This window comes from Aspergillus sclerotioniger (genome assembly GCF_003184525.1).
Source record: "Aspergillus sclerotioniger CBS 115572 chromosome Unknown BO94scaffold_26, whole genome shotgun sequence".
In the NCBI taxonomy this organism is placed as follows: Eukaryota; Fungi; Ascomycota; class Eurotiomycetes; order Eurotiales; family Aspergillaceae; genus Aspergillus; species Aspergillus sclerotioniger.
Window position 1 is genome coordinate 85,050 of NW_020291016.1, and position 21,660 is coordinate 106,709.

A 21,660-nucleotide genomic window follows, 5' to 3' on the forward strand; every position below is an offset into this window, starting at 1 on the left:
CAAGAGCCTTACTAGGTATATCAGATGATTCTATTCCCCAGGAAGGGTAGCCTCCAATGGGCTATGATCAAAGTTTCTTAATCACGGTGTGGCATGGAAAAGATCAAAATATGTTCATCCGTTCAATATTCAAGGGTGTCACTTCCCAGGCAATTTGAGAGCCCGATAATGGGAATAAGGCGTTGCTCTGGCCAGCAGCTCTCAAAGAAAACAAGATAAATAGTGAAGACCGGAGATCAAGAAGATAGCTAAAAGCCTAGAGAAACCCGGAAGGTAGCAAACAAAGCAATGAAATGAAGTCTTAAGACAAAGCTCGCCAGGTTTTGCCATACTATATCGAAGTCTCGAATTAGGAATCATTTTTTTCAGTAACTTGTCAGCAGTGCAATCAATGATTGATGCAGCTCTGTTGTACTGATTTGGCTTCTCCCACCCCAAACATCTCACGTAGTTTCCTTTTTTTTGGGTTCTATCAGAACCCTAACAACTCTCTTGAGTCCTCCCTAGACTTCCACCTGACAAAACGGAAAGAGGAGAGACAGACACATGATTGGGGTGCGGGGGACGAAACCAAAGAGAGCAGTATGGAGACAAGTATCAGGCGTCAAGAAAACTACTCCTATAGTCAGTCCATGAAATCACCTCGAAGAATCTTCTCCTGGAAAAAGTCGGGCTTATTTTGCTTAGGTTGCTTTGGTAATTCCCGAGCCGGTTGCTCCATTGAGGCAACTGATGCAGCTCGCTGATGGTGACCTTGCTGGCTCGTGTTGACCATATTTTGGTTTTGAGCTGAATTAGGTGAAATGACACCCAAAGACGGCGCTCGCTCGGCCCGGGTGCGTAGAGCCTCAGACCAGTTGAAGCCTTCGCCTAATTGTCGCCATGATGCGTTAGAACTATCGTTCTGGGGCAAATTTTGGTATGTACTTGCAGCAATTGAGCTTGTGGGGCTAAGGGCAGAAGGTATGCTAGTCAGCGACGCAGTTCGTCGCCCATCAGCCATCGAAGATGTAGGAGAGGGATATCTACCGTTGCCAATGCTCCCCACACGGGCATCGCGCAACGCCTGTGCTCCAAAAGAGAGGCGCCGTGTAAAGGGGGAATTAGGGGTAGCGTTGGGGGGACCGTTCTCACTATCTTCCATGACGGCTTCCTCCAGGTTCGCCGAATTTGATCCCACAGAACTGGACACACTGCCGTGTCGAATGTGCCGGGGTCCAAACGGAGAAGTTTGGGTCGGAGAACCAGAAAGGCCCAAGGTAGTTATCGACAGCCGTCGTCCCTGATTGGGCTGAGAACCGGTTACCGCATTGGCCATGGAGCCAGATGGAGCGCCAGCTGCAGCCCCTTGACTGCCTGATCTAGAAAGATAATCTGTAAAAGAAAGTCCCGATGCCAGAGATGCTCGACGATGGCGTGACGACGGGGGTGGCACGGATATTGGAGATGTTGAGCGGTCGTTCGACATGGTAACAAACAATGATTCTTATCACAAGTAAGACAGAGCGTTTCAAAGAGGTTGATGGGATGACGTCGATTGTCTAGTCTAGGACGGGTAGGAGATCTAGCCGCCCAGACAGGGACGTAACTAGGAAGGGTGGATTGGAGGTGCCCAGATGGGAGTTACTATGATGAGGAATAGATGGATTTTGATGATGATATTGATGAGCATTCAAGCCAACGCCAGGGTTTATGACGTCAACCGGGTCGCCGCTTCGATAGGAAGAGGAACGGTTATAGACAGCAGAATGATCCCCATTAATACCTAGATGGAGCTACCAGCGGATGTCAGTTGGGGAAAAACTCAGCGAGGAGTCCATGAACCAAACTCCAGGTGGCGGTGACAATAGGGCCCAGAAGGGAATGGATAAGTAAGGCATCTATCTCATGCACATTGGAACGGTGTGCGAGTCACGGAGAGCCAGTGGACAGCTCCGATTTTGGTGGATTATTGTGCAAGGATACAATGGTAGTAATGACCCAACTTACCAAGAAAGATGAAGAGGCCCAATTGCTAAGAATCAGGGTGGAAGGGAGCTGTATGTGAGAGAACTCTGGGCTTCTCTAGGTAGGGTTGGAGCTTTGTGGCGGGTGATGATAGGATGTGGGGAGAGGGGATAGTAAATAGGAAGATAGAAAATTGAGAATGTGATGTGACCAGAGGGGACGGTAGCTTGCAGGGATGAGAATAAGAGAGAAAAGCCAGGCCGTAGCCGGCAAGGGTCTTGAAGAAAAACAACGGACGATGGGAGGGGGGAAAGAAAGAGGGTGAAAGAAGGGGGGGGGCATTTAACAGTCTGGGGCTGAAGGAAGGATGGAAGAACCAAGGAGTTGCAGCTTGGGAATTTTACCCCACAAAAGCCTCGATTTGACCGTGGGCCAGAATGGGTCTAGCCTTCTTGGGGACGGTGCAGCTGAACTGGACCAGACGATCCGGGGTCGATGATTCATGAGTCTGGCTGCAGTGGCTGGATGGCAGGAAAGTACGTAGTAGAGAGGGAATTGAGGATGCCCCTTCTCAGGATGCATCCAAGTGGAAGTCACTTCCTGTTTCTTTCCTACATACTATGTAAGTATTCCCTCAGAGCCGCATTCTTGGAGTGTTGGATCCCATTATCGTTGATATCACTTCTCGAGACTGCGCATGTGTTGTATGCCGATGTGTGTATATACGCTGTAAGGATGAAAGGTACAGAGTGCTCCGTACCGAGTACACACATCTGTCAATACCAGGAACGATACCTTACAGAAGTTTGGTGTCATGTATCGAGTATGCATGCATGGTATGAGGTTAGGTATGCATAACCGGTATTGACTCGTAATGCTCTGCGTAACACTATCTAGCAATCTGCTAACCCCGTGTGATTCTACCTCTCCCTATACGAAGGGGGATTTGTGTGAGGCATGTTTCCATGGTTTTGTCTGCGTGTATTCCAGGTCTTTCTTGTCTAGATACGTTGTCCAACGTATATATATCTATATAGGCACGAAGTAGATAAGGTACGTGTACTGTCTGTCCTACCTCGGCCCCGAACTGAGGACCCATTCGTGTTCTTCTGGTCCTTGGCCAGTCCTCAGGATGTGGACTTCCCTACACAAAAGCAAAAGTGTGCGTGACCCCGGCAATGCAAATATACCCCAGAAAGGACATATCCGTGTCTGACACACCCCTCGTGAGGTGGGAGGGCCCCTCGGGGCAGTCTCAGCTCAAGCTTCATCACTCTGATGCCACGCAACTTGTCGTTCAGCACCTCCGTCCACTTCATCTTTACTGACCCTTTTCATCCCGTTATTGCCGTGTCTCCACTTCTTTCTCCCCTTGTTCATCACGATGTATCCTCTGACAGCCTGGGTCCTATTGTTGAAATTGGGAGTGGAACAGCTGCAGAAGTTTCCATCCTACCTCCGGCTCGATCTCCGTACCATCACGAGCAATCTTGACTTCTCGATTCGAATTCCAGGGATTGCGCAGGCCTCTAGTACGGTGAAAGGGGACCCGTGTAGCCGAAAGCCACCGTATTCTGAACGGCTTTCCAATCAATTGGGTTCCAATATTTGTAGGTTCTTCTACTCTTTCAGGGGTGGCCTTTTCCTTTCCCATGCCGCTTTCATCTTCCGAGGATGCGGCCTCCCAGAAGATAGTTCCCCGCGCAGAGTCATTAATGATTCGTCCATCAGGTGCAGTGGATGTTGCTGGTGTAGGTGTCACGTCTAAAGCCTCAGGATCAGGGTTATCCAATCGTGGGGGCATTTCCAATGTCAAAGTCTCGTCGTCTTGTATGGGTGACATCATACGGGCGTACCCGTAATATTCACCCGACTTATTGGCAGAAAAAATAAGATAGACATCATCTGCGTTCTGATTGCTTGTCAGCGACATACTTCCGACCAATAATGGTCCCTAGGCAGCATATGGTTCACCTCGTAAGCCTGATTTAGCTGTTCTTCGTTGTGAGTTTGAGTTGCCCAGATGTTGCTCTGTCGACTGAGTTCGAGGTCATCAACAGTTAAGCTTTTAACTATGAAGTACCTGCTAGGAACCCGAGTGCGTGACGGCCTACTTTCTGCACCAGCTCTCTCAACCTCAGTGTTCGATAGCTTGGCATCACCATCGTGGCATAAAGTAGGGGTAGGGGAACCTATAGAATCAGGATTGGATCCCGGGGAAACAGTCCCCTGGCGTAGCCGACATACAAGACGCGCTCCATGGAACCTGGAATCATTGAATCTTGACAGCGCTGCGGAACAGGCTGTCTCTGTTCTGTAGTTAATAAAGGCACAGTTGCTCTTAGATATGAGAAAGACGCTCTCCAGCTCCTTCGTGGCACCCTGAGAAAAGTAGTCTTTCAGGTCAACAACATTTGTACCAGGAGGAAGATTACCGACCCAGAGTGCATGTCCAGACTGCTTTGGCTTTCGCGGCGACCCCCTTGGGGCGCTTGATACAGGTGAATGCGAGGTTGAATCTAGCATATCAGAGTTAATACAGAACATGTAGTTCGCTTCCCACACATTTGGAATCAGTCTTACTTACCCGCCGGAGAGGTTTGAATGGGGATCGGCCTCATAGGAGTCGATCCGTCTACAATTGTCTTCGAGACATCATATTCCATATCCAGACGCCGTTGGCTAGTTTCTTTCCCCAGACGCGATGCAATCTTGATAGGTGGGCCCTGCATGTTCTGAAAATCAACACGTGACTGCACTTGAGCTGAAGAAGACGTAGTCGGGGGACCCGGTCCATGTCCAAGTGTGCCTGTGTATGCAGTCTGAGAATAATAGTTAGGCCCATAACCGGATGCTTGGCCCGGAATATGAACGTTCAGGTGAGAGGGTGAATGCGGTACCAAGGATTGATACCCCGTCGCACCATGAGGTAGAAGTAGATTCTCGTGTTGTCGCTGAAGATAGGACGGGTAAACCTGGTTAAAATGAGTGTTGTAAGTCATATTTGCACCTATTGTCGCCCCATGAAACGAGGGCAAAGGAGGCATTGCGTATATGACACCGTGGGGATGAGCCGTGTGAACGAATGGTTGTTGAATATGATGTTGCTCATAAATAATAGAATGAGATTGATATCCAGGCAACGCTGATCTCATGTCCTGCATATTGAAGGAGGAGGGTGCAGCTCCCTGTGCAGTGTGTGTCATATGGGCCTGTGTCTTGAGATAGTTTTGTACATTATCCTGCCCAGGGACTTCGCGGGAAGTTGTCGATACTGAGCAAACTTTCAGCTCTATCAAGGCTTCGCAGATGGACTATCCTGGGCGATGGACATACCTAATTGCGGAGGAGGCGCCACTGTTCGATGCGATTTCTGTTTTTCGGTTTCATTCGACTTTTCCTGGGTTGAGTCTGACGAAGCATTGTCATTGGGATACGTCATGGTAGATAAAAGCGGTTCATAAAATCAGCACAGGTAGTCTTTCAATATCATTAGCCCGGACTTTCGAATGGGATAATTAGGTGTTCAGAGGCCCAGAGACCGGTGTAACAGGTGATACAACATACCTTCTCTCAGCCCCGTACGCCAAGGCACTTTCTAAAATTTTGTAGGCAAAAGTTCCACTAGGACGCGAAGTAATGCCTATAGTATGCCGATTCTGGTTAGAGCCTAAGCAGTGCCATCCCAAAGACTAATTACTTTCGAGGAATTCAGGAGATCGATAGGTAGCAAAGCGAAGTAGAGCGGAAAATAAATCAATAAGCAAATGATGGCAGTGTTCAAGGGCATAAAAGCCACAAACAACAAAGTGGAATCAGAAGGAGAGCGAGAAAAACACCGAATACTAGGGCGCGTAAAGGAGGAGGGTGGTAATGATGATGGAATCGGCGACTTATCTAGGCAAAAGAGAGATAGAGCCAATGTGAATGAAACCCACATGAACCAAAAGATCACAGAGGGAGAATACTGAAGGAAAGAGGAGCGAACAAAAGGAACACCAGGCAAATTATAAGGTGTGTTAACAAAATCAGAAGGGATTTGAGTGCAAAGTTGTTGGATTCTCTTGGGGAGAAAAAAAACAGTCCTTTTGTCAGACTGGACAAGTGATGACACGGGACCACCGAGTAGACATGCACGCGCGAATCGCTGCGCTGCATCGAGAGAGGGTGGAGAACGAGTCCAGCATGGGAGGGATTATAAATGGAATAATCGGGTATCAAAGGCATAAAAGGGGAGGGGCGTAGGCGGCTGCGGACATAGAGGCACGTTATAGGACCACAGCCAGGGGATAAAACAAAAGGTTGGGACATGGATAAAACAGCTATGAGATGATACATGAAGAGAGATCAGTTGATATGTAGCAAAGGTATCCCGGCTCCCTCTATGGAAGCTTCATCTCTGACTGGCAAACGAGCATCACGAGCTGGGGAATATAGGGCACAAGCACTATTCCTAGTGGCTCTGAATCATGCCGAAAAGAGACGGATCATTGCTAATTGAAAGAAATGGAATATGTGGTCCTAGAGCGCCGATGAGGGCTGCCAGAGTCGCCGCTTCTCACGTCCCCCGAGAGCCTTGGAGTCATCGGAAGACTCTCAGGCACAGGTGTGTTTTGAGACGAGTCGTCACAATAATTGATTGGAAGATGTGGTTAATTGTGAAAGTGCATTTGCCCCATAGACGTTGAGGAGGAGGGGGTAGGGGAGGGGGGGGGGGAAGAAAAAGTGAGAGAAGGGGAACGAAAAGGCCAAACAGCCCTGTGGAAACACGACCGAGGGAAACGATACGAAACGGGAAGAGAGAGATTATACTGACTATCACCAAACATACCTTCAGGTGTGACTAGATAGGAAGAGGGATGGCAGAAAGACCGTGCCCCCCACGATGATGGCAGGAAGAGGAGCACCCAAACCGACAGTTGGTGGCTTCGATGTCGGTGAAGGGGGAAATAACCACAGTCAATAATGAATAATCCTTGTGTAGACGCACCGCACCGTACCCAGGCCTGAAGCGGAGACTATGGAGAAGGAGGGCCCTCCAGACCAACCAGGTCAGCAGAGCCCAAGTAGTCCAACGGATCTTCTGACCGTCAGAGCTCGGAAGGGCAGGTCCTTCACAGCAAGGTGGGTAGAGAATACTATCGAAGCGGAAATAAGGGCAACAATGGGCCCCCGAGGGACGTGTTCGTCAGAACTCAAGCCAATTCTATACTGGTGACCGGCGAGGGTCCCCCCGGTAGTGGCGCACAGAGGATCGTGAGGCCGCGAGAGACCAATGATCTGGACTCTTGTCTTTTTCTTCCTCCGCGCCCTTCTCTCCCCTCTCTCCTTTGTGGCTGTGGCTGCCTCTAGCCCAGAGGATATCCACAGTTTAAAAATCGGGGCTGCGATGCGGATCGGGCCTTGCTTCAACGTTTTAGTCCTTTCTCTTGCGAGGCCCAATCAAATACCATGCACGATCGACAACAAGCTTGCTCCCAATTCTTTACCCGTAAATTCAGCTGCGCAGGAAAGAACAAAAAATGAATTGTTTTTGCAAGGGGTCCGGGCGGAATGAAGGCCAGCGGAGGAATATGCCGGCGTCGATGATCTAAAGGAACCAGCTAAAGAACAAAAACAACAAGAAGAAGCAGTAGAAAAGATAGGCTCCCTGACAATATTATCATGATAAAGAAAATAGGTGCGGAGGGGGCATGTGTTAATTTATAAGAAGATCGAGGATGTATAACAGACAATGAAATCACAGGTAGGAAAATTCAAGACGTAGGGGAAAGAAAGGATAAGGATTGGGGGCAATGACACCACAACGAAAATCATAGGATAAAAAAAAGGTTCATAACAACATAAATATTAATAGTAACAAGAGATTTATAAGGATAAGAAAAAAATGGTTCACCTAAGAGAAATAAACGGAACAATCAACAAGAAAGGAAAGTAGAAGCCAGACCTGGCTCACTTCAGGGAGAAGGTCCGCATGGAGATCCGAAAGGTGGCATATCAACAGGCCAAAACAGCCACATCCATTGGGAAACAGAGGAAAGCGGAGACTGGTTCTTCTTAGGGTTACTTGGAATTAAATCTAAGGTCGATGCTGCGCGGTCCATTGGCAAGAGTGCGAAATGGTTGGTCTCGATGGCATCGATGGCTTCGGTAGCCGGCCATGATTGGGTACCGGAAGGCTGTCCCTGGCCGGTGGAATCCATGGGTCTCCCCTCTGACAGTTTATAAGGGGACTGCTAGTAGTATCCCGAGGATCCCAGGGAGCCAACCCGCTTTCGTCTCTGGAAACCCGGGTGTACAGGTAGGTAGTAGACATTGCGGACGGTGGCAAACTCCAGAGGGTCCTGCACGTCCTGGTTCCGAGCATCTGATGGGCCTTAGCCCGAAGTGCATGCGTGGCAGTGACCACCGGAATTGACAGCTGCAGGAAATTTATAGCTCAAGGATGAATTGATCTACAACCATGCCAGACTCGGTAACGTGATTCTGCTTCTTTATGGTTACAGCTGTTCACTTCGTGCCGATGGCGGGCAAACTGACTGTTCTGAGCATCAGCATCATTGGATGATTGGGAAAAGCTAGAATTTGGAGGGTGACAACCACTAATTCAGGAGGTTGTCTTTCCATAAGATCCTGACACACACCTACACACACACACACACTCTCTCTCTCTCTCTCTCTCTCTCTCTATATGTATGTATGTGTGTGTGCGAAGGGGGCGGGGTGAGAGAGAGAACGTGATGGAAACATCCTTCGGACATCCGACGAAACAAAATAATAATAATAATAATAATAATAATAATAATAATAGAAGAGTAAGAATGGCCCAGAATCAACCATGGAAGTTTCGGGGAAGGAGGAAAACGTTAAGGCGACCTGTAAAGTGGGGGTAGCCAGGAGGGGGGTGCAGGTGGGAAACCACCGGGTATGCATACAAGGTTTATTATTATTGTTTTTGGTTTCTTTTGGGGAGGGGGGCGGTTTCGGATTTTTTTTTTTTTCCTCTCTCTCTTAGTATTTCCATGTTATTACTATTGTTATGCTGCATATTGCGGATGGAAGGATAAGGGAAACACACCCTCCAGCCCTAAGACCAAACAGACTGGAGGAGGTGGGGAATGAGGGTGATGCTGCGCACCGTGATTGTCGATGTTCCGTCTGGACGGGGTCGGATGGGTCGCTAATCTCATCGCGCCATTGCCATGCAGGATCAAGGTTGATTCAGCTCATACGCCTCGAAAGTCATAATATGAGAACTGGAGAAGTAATAATGGATGGCTGTGGAGGCAAAATGATGGGGAAGGGGGGAGACAAGAGGAACGATCGGAACAATTGCCAGGGAGGAGAGAGCGCAAAGCTCACCTGGAACCGAATCTTACTTGTAGTCTGACCACCTGACCTGGCCAGGGTACATTCCCACTAGGGCCTGATCTCCACCCCGCCCACTGAACATTGAGCGGTTCGGAGCTGGAGTTGGACAGACTACTAGACTGCAGTGGCACACATGCGGTATATACCTCCTTCCCCTTCTTGCGGCTGCAGGTCCTGCGAGGACTTTTCGGGGTAAGATCGCCTTGCAGAATTCTTCTGCCTGCATTGTGGTTGAAGTGAAGAGGAAGAAATTCTGGTTCCATGGTTAATTGACTGGTGGAGGGGATTGCTTGTCTTCGTCCTTGTACCATTTACTAGCACTAGTACCTACTGCGAAGAGGTACCATGTTCTACCAAATTATATCTTTGTAACCTTTACTTTTCCGTTCCAATTTCCTTAATCTCTCGTAATTTATTGACCGTTTCAATCATGCATTCCATCACTCGGCTTGACCCAACAAAGGTCGAATAAGGGTTTGATTCATAAATGGCCCCTGTGTAGGTCAAACATCCGTGGGGGGAAAGAATACTCAACTTAAGTATCCATTTTCATCAACCTTTTAGGAGCTGGACTTGATAGTGAATGTTCCTAACAAACTCAAAAGCTACAAAGTGATTGTTGAAGTCGCCCTAAGCGAGTCGACCTATTTATGTAGTGGTACTTGGTTTATATGAGTCTATATGGGGTAGGGTATCACAACAAGTTTTGCCCCCGTCGTACGAGGCCGGGAGTAAATTCAATATGCCATGACATACTTCGTGGAGTAGTCATATCTTGGGAATTAACGACGCTCTCGTTGCGAATGTTTGCTACATAGTACCTATATATGTTGCCCTGTTTATTTCTCCCACAGTTCCACTATTTGGGTCGTTCTCTCTCCTCTCCCATCCTTTTCCCCCTATACGTTCTGCGTCTTCCCGTTCCTGACTCCAACCCCCACCCCATTATGAAACAGCAGTCTATTGCCTATTTGGTGCCGGGGATCAGTGGCACTGCATGTACCGGAGTATTTCGTACTATATACCTAGTGCTCCGGAAGGCTCCACATCTGCTTGGGAGCCGGATGGGATACCAGCCAATCAATACAACACCACTTCAACCTCATCTCATCCTTTTCCGGAAATTCCTTGGTCCAATCCCAGCCGCCACCAGCGGCATGGCCGGGTCCTTCTTAGCATGCTCCGTGGTTCAGAACTCCGTACCGTGACACCTCCCCACTATCGATTACTTTTCTTTAATCCATTCCCCCCCCAACTGATCCCAGGGGCCACTGCGTCTCTAGATTTTCGGGATTTGGTCTCGGGAACACATGAGTCAAATGACCCCGACTGGGCAAGAGGGTTGATGGACCTGAAGCCTAGTAGCAGGATGGAAAATGGTCGACACTACAGAGTACTAGTAAGTGCCTTAGTACTTACTACTACTGCGTAATAGTAGTACGGTAGGGTGCAGGAAATTGGTTTAGGGCCAATGATAGCTGCAGGAGGCTGCTGACGACGGTGTTCCTAAGGTCACGCTAATTAAGCAGCAGCTCTGTTTAGGTGGGGATCACTGCCGGTCGTAAGTCGTGAGTTGTGAGTTGAAGGTTGCTGAACCATTAGCTTCTAGAGGCACGAAGAACATTCGAGCGGCTCCTGAGTACAGATGTCAAGCAATCAAACATATAGAATGCCCCTTCTTGGGCTTTACTAAGTACTAAGTGTTTTGTTCTTCAATGGGTCGTGTTATTGGGTAGGTGCTTTGGCTAGATACAGCCCCGACCGAGGGCATCCTGACAGCCAAGATCCTCTCATGTGAGAGACAGCCACTTCCGGCTTTTGTGCTGTAGACTTCAAGGTCATCCTTCACAATCAGTAAGTGTACCCAAAGCCACCAACTTAAAAGCATGGGTTTTCAGTAGGCAGCCTGGGGCTTTGTTGCGATAAATAAAGCTAGTAGTTAGCCCAATTCCCCTGGCCTGGTGAAGATGCCTTACGGTGCCCAAGTATTTACTAGTAGTTCCATGTATGGAGTACCTAATCTGTACCTATATCTCAGTATCGTGATACGGGTACAAGTACGGAGGAGTATGTACAGCAGTATAGTACACAAGAGATAACCCCCCCTCAGCTTGATGCACTAGTTCATGTAATACATACCTACACCTGACTCAGTATGCAATACTATAATTACAGTATTACTTTCCATATTCAGCCACAACAAGCTCCCACTTCGTACCGTCTAAAACCTTCCCAAGAAATACAGGAAATACAGTAATCACGCCTACCTATTAGTACAATAATGTCGGCGCCATGCAAATGTGGCAGAGATTTCCGAGAATCGATTGTTCCAGAACCTCCAGCAATCTTCAAGCATCAATCACAGCGAATCAGCGGCAGCACCACCTTACATAGCCATTTCTTTACTTCGAGCCCCCAGGAATCATCAGTCGTCCCACGGAGTTTGGGTTGCACAGAGCACGGCCGACACCGAGCTAGGTATTGGCTCTTTCGTTTACAGCCGTGGAACCGTGGAAGACTTGCCTGGCCAGCTTTACCTACAGTTTACAGATCCATGCAGGCACCGGCAGCCAGGTAAGGAGCCCACTTAGAATTGATCCCCTTCAGGTAGGTATCTATCTGATCGATTTGCTGGGAAGGGCTCGAAGCCCGCAGCAGGGACTGCACCCACTAAGCGGATGCGGATTCTTCATCCGTCTCGGCTATCGGCCTTCGCCATCTGAACCATCTTGAAATCGTCGTGGTACAAGACTACTTAGAATGGATATCACTCCGTACCAATACCGAGCCGCAAACTCTTATTGCATCATGGCAAACTTGTGAGTCCTGGCGAATTTCCCCAGGGGTTTGTCGGCTGTGCCTGGTACCTTTCCCCCCCCCCTCCCCAACGGTAGTAGGGCAGCGGTAGATGCGGTGGGTATACAGCTATGGTCTGGACAGTGAGTGATTCGTGCACACATCATGCACACAGTATGGCATGATCGATCCATCTATCTATCAAAAGAGGAAGTGAATTTGCCACCGAGGAGGAGACAGACCCAAGGTGGAAACTACTCCATCGTGGCGGGGATTGACGCCGTACTAGCCTAGTGGGTGAGAGAGAGTGTGCGTAAACTGAAAGCATTCAGAGCACACCTTTGAATACTCTCTCTCTCTCCCCTGCACCTGAGCGGCCTGGATAACATTGGTCACACTGGCAACCCCCCCCCCCCGCCCCCCAACAGAATTTTTTTTTAGATTCCAAGACCATCTGCTGTTGGGTGAGGTAGATGGAATCCATTGGAACCCTCTGAGGGAGGCAGTTTGACCGCGATCATCCGTGTTTTCCACCGCGTCTGCCTTTCGACGCCACGCCGAAGTCAACCCATGACGTCATCGACCAGGCCCACGCCAACTGAGGTGGTTGTGAACACATCGCATCTCCAGCCTTCTCTTACACCCCCCCCCCCCCCCCCCCGGCGCTCCGGCCTCTGTTAATTCGAGAACCCATGGAAGGGATCGGGAGGAGGGTCCATACAGCCACTGCGCCAGTGTCTCTACCTGGCGAGGAATAACCCACCAATTGACACCGGAAGAGGCTGGAGGTCAGTCTATCGAATGATCCGATCCTCGATTTCATCATCGGTCGACAAAGTTCTACTGTGTATACATCATGCACGATCGCATACGATCCGAGCCTTAGGAAGTCTACCCAGGTGTGTAGCGCTGGCTCGGCCACTAGCATGGATCGATCCTACACCACATTATCATGTACTTATCTACGTAGTACTAGATAGGTATGTTAAAAAGTCCCAGGCCGGTCTCCACACAAGGGAAACGCCATCTCACCAGCTCATCCCCTTTACGGTATCAGGCACTGTCGTGGCTTGTGTAGAGCCACTTCGATTATCCAATGGGAAGCCTGTGCTTCTGCAATTTGCACGAGGGGGCAGATACTGTGTAGTCATCCCTATCGCCGACATCATGCGCGCTTATCAACTCGGTTCTGCGGCAGGTGTCCTTCGCCCACAAGGAGCGTCTGGCAAGATGATCATCCTCATCCTTTCGGATCGCGGTCACACCACAGAATACAGGTCAACCAAGGTGGCAAAGAACACTGTAGAGGCCGCGCCAGCTGATACAACCACTGTCAAATTAGGATGAATTTTTTTATCGAGCAGGCAGTTCCTAGTCAGGCTCCACCGCCGCTGTGGTCACCATGTCCACTGATTTGCTGCACTTCTACATAGTATGACACTTTGGCTTCGATGGCGGGGAGCCCAATGTTCTTTTCATCAAAGGGGTGAGGACCACCGGCTTCAAGTCTAGAATCGGCATGACTGCATGGCGGGAAAATCATCCCGTGCGCGTGGCAACCTGGCCCCCGAAAAACCGCGCATTCATAACCCTCAACCTCGCTTCTGAATAGCATTCAATGCCTTGGGGGGTTCTATACTGAACGACATCCCAAACAAACCAGTGTCAGATCCTGAGTGAGGGATTGTCGGGGATTTGCTTCTTAATTGATCAATCCAGGGCCAACAATGGTCTCACCATCATCATAAGGACCCGGTTCTGGTCTGATAGGGGAAAGGCTCAGACACATGCATGCTTCTGCTAGAATAGCAGAGTATGCTGGACTCTAGACAGAAACCCGAAGACGTACATGGGGCATCAGCTAACAAAACAGAAATGGCAATCCCACAAGGTACAACGTCAAAGGAAGGGAGTAGGTGGAAGACAAAGGGGAATCATCCGTTTCCCACATATGATAAAGCGGATATCGACAGTGAAGAGACAACAGGCCAGTGCAGTATATTCAATACTGACGAAAGCATCACTGTCCTGCCAACAGCTTTGCAGACTGTAAACATTCCAAACTTGAGTTTCAACATCACATCGTGTCTACTTGAGCATCGTTATAATTACTATTTGAAAATAGCTCCACTGAAACGCCTAGTAACAAGCGCGAGCATGAACAGCAAAGTAAAAATATCACGCACGACAGACGATTCACTAGCGGTCAATACCCAAAGAGGCGACCTTTCCAGCAAATCTGGCGCCAGCGCTGCCCCTTTTGTGTAGTTTCTCGCGCTCCTTGCTATCCAGAGAGCTTGGGGGTTGAGATGACGGAATGGTAATATCATTCCCGGCGCCTCGTATTGTCGGTAATGAACCGAGAGAATCGGCTGTCGCTTTCCCGGGTGCTGGAGCAGCAGGAAGGGCGCCAAAGGCAGAGACCCTGGCAGTTCTCTGGCTTAGATATAGCTGAGCGGCCGATGAAAGAGGAATAGGAGGAGGTTGCGAAGGGATCTCGGCTCCATTCTGGACTAGAAGCTCTGCGATAGGAAATGGAATTGCTTTCACAGAAGATGCCCCACTGGGTTTAGCAGGCAGATTTGAGGTTGTACCAGGTGATGCTGGATCTGCTGCGGCTAGAGCGAGGAAAACAGCATGAGTGTTGCGAGAGCGATCTGTAATATTCACATTGGCGTGAAGGGCGATGCCATAGAGCACACCCTGGATGTCATTCCTTTTAATTGCGGCCAGGAGAGTCTCATCCGGAGTGGCGAAGCGTGACAGCAGGGAGGGAAGTGGTTCCACAAATGCTTGGTCACTGTATTTGGCGGTTATGAACTTCAGCCGCTGCTCACGAGTGGATGTCGCTATTGGTTTTTGAATTTGGTCGAGAGTTGCCTCCCAGATCATGTTGCTGACACGGTTGCCAATCTGCAAAAGGATTTCAACAATATCGTTTGAAAAGGAGTTAACATCCAGCGTGAGGGAACGAATTTTAGAGATATGTGTTCCAAGTGACCTGTGGATGCCACTGCATTCAATGCAGAGGACAATTCCCAGGTTTATAGACACCCATTCAACCTTGGATGTAGATCCACAGTCTGCACACCAATGATTGCCCTGATCCGCATCTCGGATCGCTTGAAGTAATTTGGAGGGATTCTCCTCAAAACCAAGGCCGTCTCCGCGTACGTAGCTTGGCCTGGCACCTACTGTAGTGCGGCGGGTAACGCTGTTATTTGAAGCTGTTGAATAAGAGTGTTGACCGGAATACGAAGAGCTCTTTCCGGTGAGCACAGAGCCAATGTCGCGGCCAAGATATGTGCCATCACCGTCCGACGATACCGGAGGTGGAGACATGCCGCGGCCCTCAACTGCGCTCTGTAGAGCATTATTAATTGCCCTGATCCAGTTGGCCATATCTTCTTCAGATGTTGCTTGGTATATGCGTTTGTACTGCGGTGTGATCACCTCGAAACAGAACCGGCGTTCAGCATTTCGAGCCTCACGCACAGAAGCCATCCGCAAGTCGATAGGGTCCATGTGCAAGTCAAGCTTCTGTTTCCAATTGCTATATTCTGAAAGCTTCCCCTGATCTAATACAATCCAGAACCTGTGATAAAGTGAGCTGCAAAGCCCAAGTGGGTCAACGTATGACACAAACTTACTTATGCCAAGCCTGCTTGTTAATTCCCTTGGGATCGATATGAGATCCCGGCCGCGACAGTGCCCAAAGCAAGCCTTCCTTTCTCTGCTGACCTGTAGGACCGTTAAAAACTGTACCTATGGAGTTGAAGAGCCGAGCACACCCTCGTAGGCGGTTCTAGGCACACGTACCAGGTGAATTGATAGTGGAGGCAAGCATTGGGGAACCAGCTGAAGGGTTGGCAGAGTTGGACTGCGGTAGGATTGAAGAAGTGTTGCTAATGACACCTCGCAGTTGAGACCCCGTGCTATCTGCACGCCCTAGCTCAATCTCCGACTTTGGATTTCCCCCGCCGTTTCCTGAAAGTATCGGTGGCGCACCGGCGTTGGCCAGAGAATCAGGCTCAATATACATGTTGCTGCTTTTCTCCAAGTTCCTCCGTTTTTCTTCCCTCTCTGTCCTTTGGAACTGGAATTCCTTGTCCGCCTGGCTGACCTCATGAATAAGAGCATCAAGTTGGGGAATCATATCATCAACATTTCTGGCGGCTGCAAGGAAACTCTTCGCTTGGGTATCAGCATATTTAGTGAGATGAGAAAGGACCTCCTGCTCTTTACGGCCACCATGGAGGTCTTGCATAAACGATGAGTAATCGAAGCGCTTTAGTTCAAAGTTGCGTCGCTTTGCCTGGTATTTGGAGTCACTTTCCACTCGCTTCTTCTCCTTCAAAGAGTCCTGCCGCTGGCCGAGGTAGCGGCTAACATAGGCATAGTAATCTCTGCTCTCTTCCTCAAATTCCTTCTTCTTGGCCTCGGCTTGTTTGATGTCATTGTTATACAGCCTCACCAATGGATCGATGACGAGCTTCTGGAGCTGAACAGTATTTAATCGTTCGTAATTCAATATTTGCCGCGCAGTCTTCTCAAAGTAATGGTCAAGTGCGGGCTGTATTGCGTTCGCATTAGAGGTCGAGGCTTCAGTCAGTGCGAAGAGGAATGCTTCCACGGCATCGTTACAGACCGTCTGTGCTTGCTGGGCAGCTTCAGCTTTCTTGAGGACCTTCTTGATTTTAGCGCGCATATTTCCAGTCTTCTGTTCCAGGGCCTTCATTGTAGCCCGAAATAACGGACCATCCTCTACTACACTCATATCCTCACCTGGACGCGAATGAGGAAGGTCGACTTTGACAGGTGGGGGAGGTATAGAGACATGGAGCGGTATGGCAGTTGTGTCACTAGCTTCAGGGGGCGTTGCAGGGACAACCTGGTGATTAGATGTTGCGTCTGCATCGCTGGAATGTGAAAGTATAGATTGCGACGATGGGATGCGGTTGCGGAAAGGAACGTTAATCTCCAAGTTTGGCGAGGAAATCTGCGGGCTTGGGAGCGAGCGTACAGTGTTCTGTACCCAGAATGAGAAATGAGCGAGCGTATTCAACCGATTGGCCCTTTGATCGTAATCGAGGAAACTGCAGCTGTTCCTCCAACCACCCCCTTTATCCTCTACTACTTTGGGAGGCTTCCATTTCCAAGACCAGTCGAATTGAACTGATGGGCTGCCCCCAGTGGAGTAATCCCCTACCAGCTGCACATTTGAATTGTTCTGCAAATTAGGGTTGGCATGAAATTCCCTGGTAATCAAGTTGTCCAATTCCTTGGAGTTTGGCGCATGCGCAAACGTAAGACCAGTAAGCACCGTGTCGGTCACTTCGGGCAGAGACGTCGAGACACCGTTGACTGTAGAATTCGCAACATTTCCGGTCTGTGTCTGTCTCAATATGAACGTGAAATTGAAGTTCAACTCGTCTTCGTTGTTTAAGCGCAGGAGAAATGTGGGCACAGGAGTTGACGGCGAAAGATCAGGTTCCTAGTAGCCGGTAAAAGCACCAGTTAGTCGCCATAAATGTTTCATGGGTGCAAAGAAGCCTTTTAAGCTCATGGCGGATTCGGCTGATTACCTGTATATACTCTATTGGACTTTCATCGCCGGTCTCCCGCTTGGCAGCATATCTTGTGGCGGGGAATGAGTTCGGAACAAGGTTTAATAGCACACGGCGTTTAGAATTAGTTATCGTCACAGAAGCGATTGTGACTGGTATGAACACATTTCATTAACGACCACAGTAAATCACCAGGGAAGGTAAGAATGAAGGAAGTAGCAAGAGGACTAGGCAACAGCCAGAAGAAAGGAGGAGCAGGGGGAAGGAAAGAAAGGGACATTAAGGGCACAAGCATTTGGCACTGTTGCCGGATGGTTAGAAACTTACACCTTGTCTGATCCTTGAAGTACAAGTTACCGGAGTCATCAAGACGGCTTCCGACATTACCCATGGTGAAGTTGCCGGGGCTAGTTATCGAGTTCGATTACCACACAAAAGAGAGGTCAGAGGCGTGACCAGAGCAGTTGAAGGTAACCATCGACAGTCAGCGCGCCCGCAGTCAGATCACAGGCCGGCTTGATGTGAGTGCGGCGATAAACGAACCACCCAGTGTGCTGACCGTCATCCAGAGAACAAATCCGATCGTCAGGTAGATTGTACCCAAGTGCTTGCCGCAAATTGGATGCGAATAGATTGGAGTTCAGCAGATGATGAGGGAGTCAGGAGTATCAGGTGGTCGCGGGCGGAAATCAATAAGGGCGACAAGCGGGGAGGGGGCAGGAACGGGGAGTATCGTTGCGGTAATTAGCCCGGGCTGGTTGCTAAGGAAGGAGTAACGAGCAGGTACTAGTTTGGGGGGGTGACGAGACGAGGGAAGCGAGCGTCCAGGTAGAAAGACGGGAGAAGGGAAGGAAGGGAACGGATAATGGATTACTATTATGACTGACTATTGGGACTGAAGAGGAAAAGAAGTAGGACAATAATTACGGTGTCGTAGTAAGATTGTTATTAGAAGGTGGTTTGTGGTGTCTGTAAGACTGATGAAACAGACGGGCCGGGGCTGAAAATCGGGGCTAAGGCGAAGGGGGTAAAGTGAGGTAAGATCATTGACCCGGCCGGTCGATACTGTGTGCGAAGTGCTGTGTAGGCTTACATACGGAGTATATCTACTTTGTCTACTATGTACATTGTACATACCTCTCAGCGGGCCGGGTATCTAGGATATCGCAGGTATGTGCTACGTACTACATAGTATGTAGGTACGATGCGCTGGGGCTGAGATTGGCTCGTGTTCCTTCCCTATCTGTGGAGACAGGTACAGGCATGTGATCCGACTCGTGAGCTCTTTCTTCCCCTCTCGGTAGTAGGAAGGGACTAGGTACTAGGTATGTACTAGTACTATGTGTGTACAAGGTACCCACCATACGACGTATATCTATCAACTCCATGGTGCTCTCGGTGTGTGACTCACTCAGTTAATGTTAAATGGCTCGCTGGCACCGCCGTTCCGTCTTCAAATTCTACATAAGCCTCTTTTCCTCCACCCCCCTTCTTTTTTTTCTTTCTTTTGGAAACCCCCTTCCCCATTCGATATCTTCCCTAGGTTTCAGTTGGAGTGCTTCAGTAGCTTGTCTATCCATGGAGCATTTGTAGAGAGATAGTAACATAAGGTTCGACTGTGAGGACAAATGTAGGCAACAAGGGTAGACGAAGAGGAACATGAGAAAGACAAGCAAGTTGGGCCCAAATTTTCACTAGTATTAATTCATAGGAAACGAGTAATAGCCCGCACACTTCTGGGGTCCGTCCATCCACACAAAACAAGCCTATGCACAAATGGTAGTGTGGCTTATCACACCTTATAACATTATATTGTTCGTAAGAACGTTCAAGGGTAGAGCAAGAAAGCATAACCGAAGTCATTCATGCAGTATATCAAGGTACGGCGTGGAGCTTTTAGCACCCAATCGAGACTTAGGCATCTGGCGTGTATGCAAGCTGTTGATACACATTGCTGATATAAGACATGGTGTGGTCAATAGAAGCCATCAGTGTCCAAGCTGAGCATGACGACACACTAAATTCGGCTGTCAGTAAGAGTAGTCACTCACTCAACCACACTGTTCTCTTCGGCAGGCTTACATGAGCCTGCCTTTTTTGCAGCTGCAGTCATTTGCCGCTCAGAAGAGCTCTCCTGATTTTTTGGGCTGTCATTATTGTCTGCTTGTGCCCATCTCATCATTTGACCTTTCACGTCACGCATGTCATGTACCTTTTGCGTAAAGCTGTCTCGTGGTTTAGGTTGTGAACCACTACGCTCATTCAGCTCATCTTCATCTGAGCTGGATAAAGAAAGCGACGAGCTATTGCTGCGCTGGAGGAAGATCATGTGATTTCCCTCGTTCTTTTTGAATTCTCTTTGCTCATTCTTCAGAGCCTCCATCTGCACCACATCCCCCCTGCAATCGAGCGTGGTCACGTTAAGACCAGGCAGGTTGGATGAGATGAATCGCTTCAACAGAGGAAGGTATTGGGCATTTGGGCGATAGGTTCCGCTATCGTTGTCGATAAAGAGCTCATAATCGGTCGGATCAGTTGATATCTCCGGCTCCTCCAGCTGCTCATCACCGGAGTAACTGGTCCCCGAATTGCGTGTTGTTTCCGAGTGTCGGTGATGGCGATGCTTCAGTCGGCGCAGGAAGAACTCACCGGAATATGCGATATAGATAGATACATCACTATGCATTGTGTGCTTACTTAGCAAATCGATCCCGAATTCCTTTCCTGTCTCTGTAAAGCGAAATTGCCCGTCCAGGGTGATGACATAAGTGAAGATCCTCCCGCCCTGCGCGTAGTGGACAAACTCAAGAAACTTCTGCGTGAGTGCAATACACGGTGAAGGAAATTGTCCGTTGAGAGTGGTCTTGTCGAAGTTGTAGATACGCTCATGCTGATGGTGTAGGGCTCGGTTGAGTATCCTCCCACGAAGACTGTGAGACGTGAACATTCCGGCCACAAACGGTTTGAATTCGACGTAACGATGATAGAGCTCGGCAGGTACAGGGCCCTTGAGCTGTATCTGGATCGCCTGGAAACTGCACAGACATATTGTAAGAATCTCATACGTATTCGCGAAAACCTTCCGGGACGGGTGGGGACGTACTTATAGCGAGTAATGATCTTCTTCTTACCATTCTGGCTCTGAATTTCATCTTTAGTTCCCGCTATTCTTCCAATGAGTGGAGAAAAGTGCTTGAACCAGTAGTTTGGCCCAACAGTGTACACATGAGCACCTTCATCGCTTTGTGTTCTTCCCAAGCACTGCACACTGATTACTATATGTGACCCCACATCAAGACGTCGCGATGCTAAAGCGGCAATGTTACCGAACAAGTAGACCCGCTTGCTTCCCATGCGCTTTTTAACACGAAAGCTCTGCTCCTTGATGCCGGGCCACTGTTCGCCGACCGAATCCACCTCAACATACACATTCCCGAGCTTGTCATCATGGTCTGCAGCGTCTTCATCATAAACATGGCATTTTAATTGGAACCCCGACGCAGGGACGTTCGCCACAACCCATTCACTATCCCATATTGGATCCCGATTTTTGCGCACAGTCGGGGTTCGGAAGGAAAGAAGAGGATCCTGCTTGTGGCGTTGGGGTAGACCGACAATTAACTGGGCGATAATATAGGGGTCGGAGGAAAAAGTACCGAAATCCGCACAAGGAAGATTGACGCCGCGATGGAAGGTAAACTTTAGTGTGTAGCCCGGTGGTGCGTAAGGATACGGAGTACTATCGAAACCCCCAGCGGGCTCTGACCGGGACGGTTCATCACCATTCAGAGCAGCCTTCATGGCGGCAGTCCGATCCTGCATGTGCTCTGACTTGTCGAAAAACTTCGGACCATATTTGTCCACTGGGTGCCGTCGCCGTGTCCGCGGCTGGGTTTCTTCCATCATCGGAGGCGCCGGTGGTGGTCGCACTTGAAAGTATTTGTTGTTGCTGCCTGCTCGAGGTTGCGACCAGCGGACA

At 49.2% G+C, this 21,660-nt stretch overlaps 6 protein-coding genes across 6 annotated transcripts; all 6 read right to left on the minus strand.

Moving 5' to 3' along the window:
- Window positions 1-625: 625 nt before the first annotated feature.
- Window positions 626-1,318, minus strand: BO94DRAFT_472998 (uncharacterized protein; the record flags this gene model as incomplete). Its single annotated transcript, XM_025608460.1, has 1 exon — window positions 626-1,318. One exon carries the CDS (start codon window positions 1,316-1,318, stop codon window positions 626-628), a length of 693 nt encoding a protein of 230 aa, XP_025464344.1.
- A 695-nt stretch (window positions 1,319-2,013) lies between these two features.
- BO94DRAFT_538008 (uncharacterized protein) lies at window positions 2,014-2,683 on the minus strand (the record flags this gene model as incomplete). Its single annotated transcript, XM_025612394.1, has 1 exon — window positions 2,014-2,683. A coding segment is annotated over one exon (282 nt), but the record flags the coding sequence as incomplete, so codon positions are not given.
- A 672-nt stretch (window positions 2,684-3,355) lies between these two features.
- BO94DRAFT_472989 (putative YT521-B-like splicing factor) lies at window positions 3,356-5,389 on the minus strand (the record flags this gene model as incomplete). Its single annotated transcript, XM_025608458.1, has 4 exons — window positions 3,356-3,859; window positions 3,922-4,466; window positions 4,535-5,230; window positions 5,284-5,389. The coding sequence occupies 4 exons, from the start codon at window positions 5,387-5,389 to the stop codon at window positions 3,356-3,358; spliced, it is 1,851 nt and encodes a 616-aa protein (XP_025464346.1).
- Window positions 5,390-8,442: 3,053 nt separating this feature from the next.
- On the minus strand, window positions 8,443-9,221 carry BO94DRAFT_191518 (uncharacterized protein). Its single transcript, XM_025606038.1, has 3 exons — window positions 9,086-9,221; window positions 8,551-8,957; window positions 8,443-8,486 (listed from the first exon to the last, which is right to left on the minus strand). Exons 1-2 carry the CDS (start codon window positions 9,135-9,137, stop codon window positions 8,635-8,637), a joined length of 375 nt encoding a protein of 124 aa, XP_025464347.1. The 5' UTR covers window positions 9,138-9,221; the 3' UTR covers window positions 8,443-8,486; window positions 8,551-8,634.
- Window positions 9,222-13,829: 4,608 nt separating this feature from the next.
- On the minus strand, window positions 13,830-18,072 carry BO94DRAFT_604275 (putative ARF GTPase activator (Csx2); the record flags this gene model as incomplete). The annotated part of the gene is made up of 5 exons (XM_025616457.1): window positions 13,830-15,709; window positions 15,765-15,855; window positions 15,934-17,608; window positions 17,700-17,833; window positions 18,009-18,072. 5 exons carry the CDS (start codon window positions 18,070-18,072, stop codon window positions 14,314-14,316), a joined length of 3,360 nt encoding a protein of 1,119 aa, XP_025464348.1. The 3' UTR covers window positions 13,830-14,313.
- A 1,656-nt stretch (window positions 18,073-19,728) lies between these two features.
- On the minus strand, window positions 19,729-21,584 carry BO94DRAFT_472955 (C2 domain protein; the record flags this gene model as incomplete). Its single annotated transcript, XM_025608456.1, has 2 exons — window positions 19,729-20,716; window positions 20,785-21,584. The coding sequence occupies 2 exons, from the start codon at window positions 21,582-21,584 to the stop codon at window positions 19,729-19,731; spliced, it is 1,788 nt and encodes a 595-aa protein (XP_025464349.1).
- Between the last annotated feature and the right edge of the window lie 76 nt (window positions 21,585-21,660).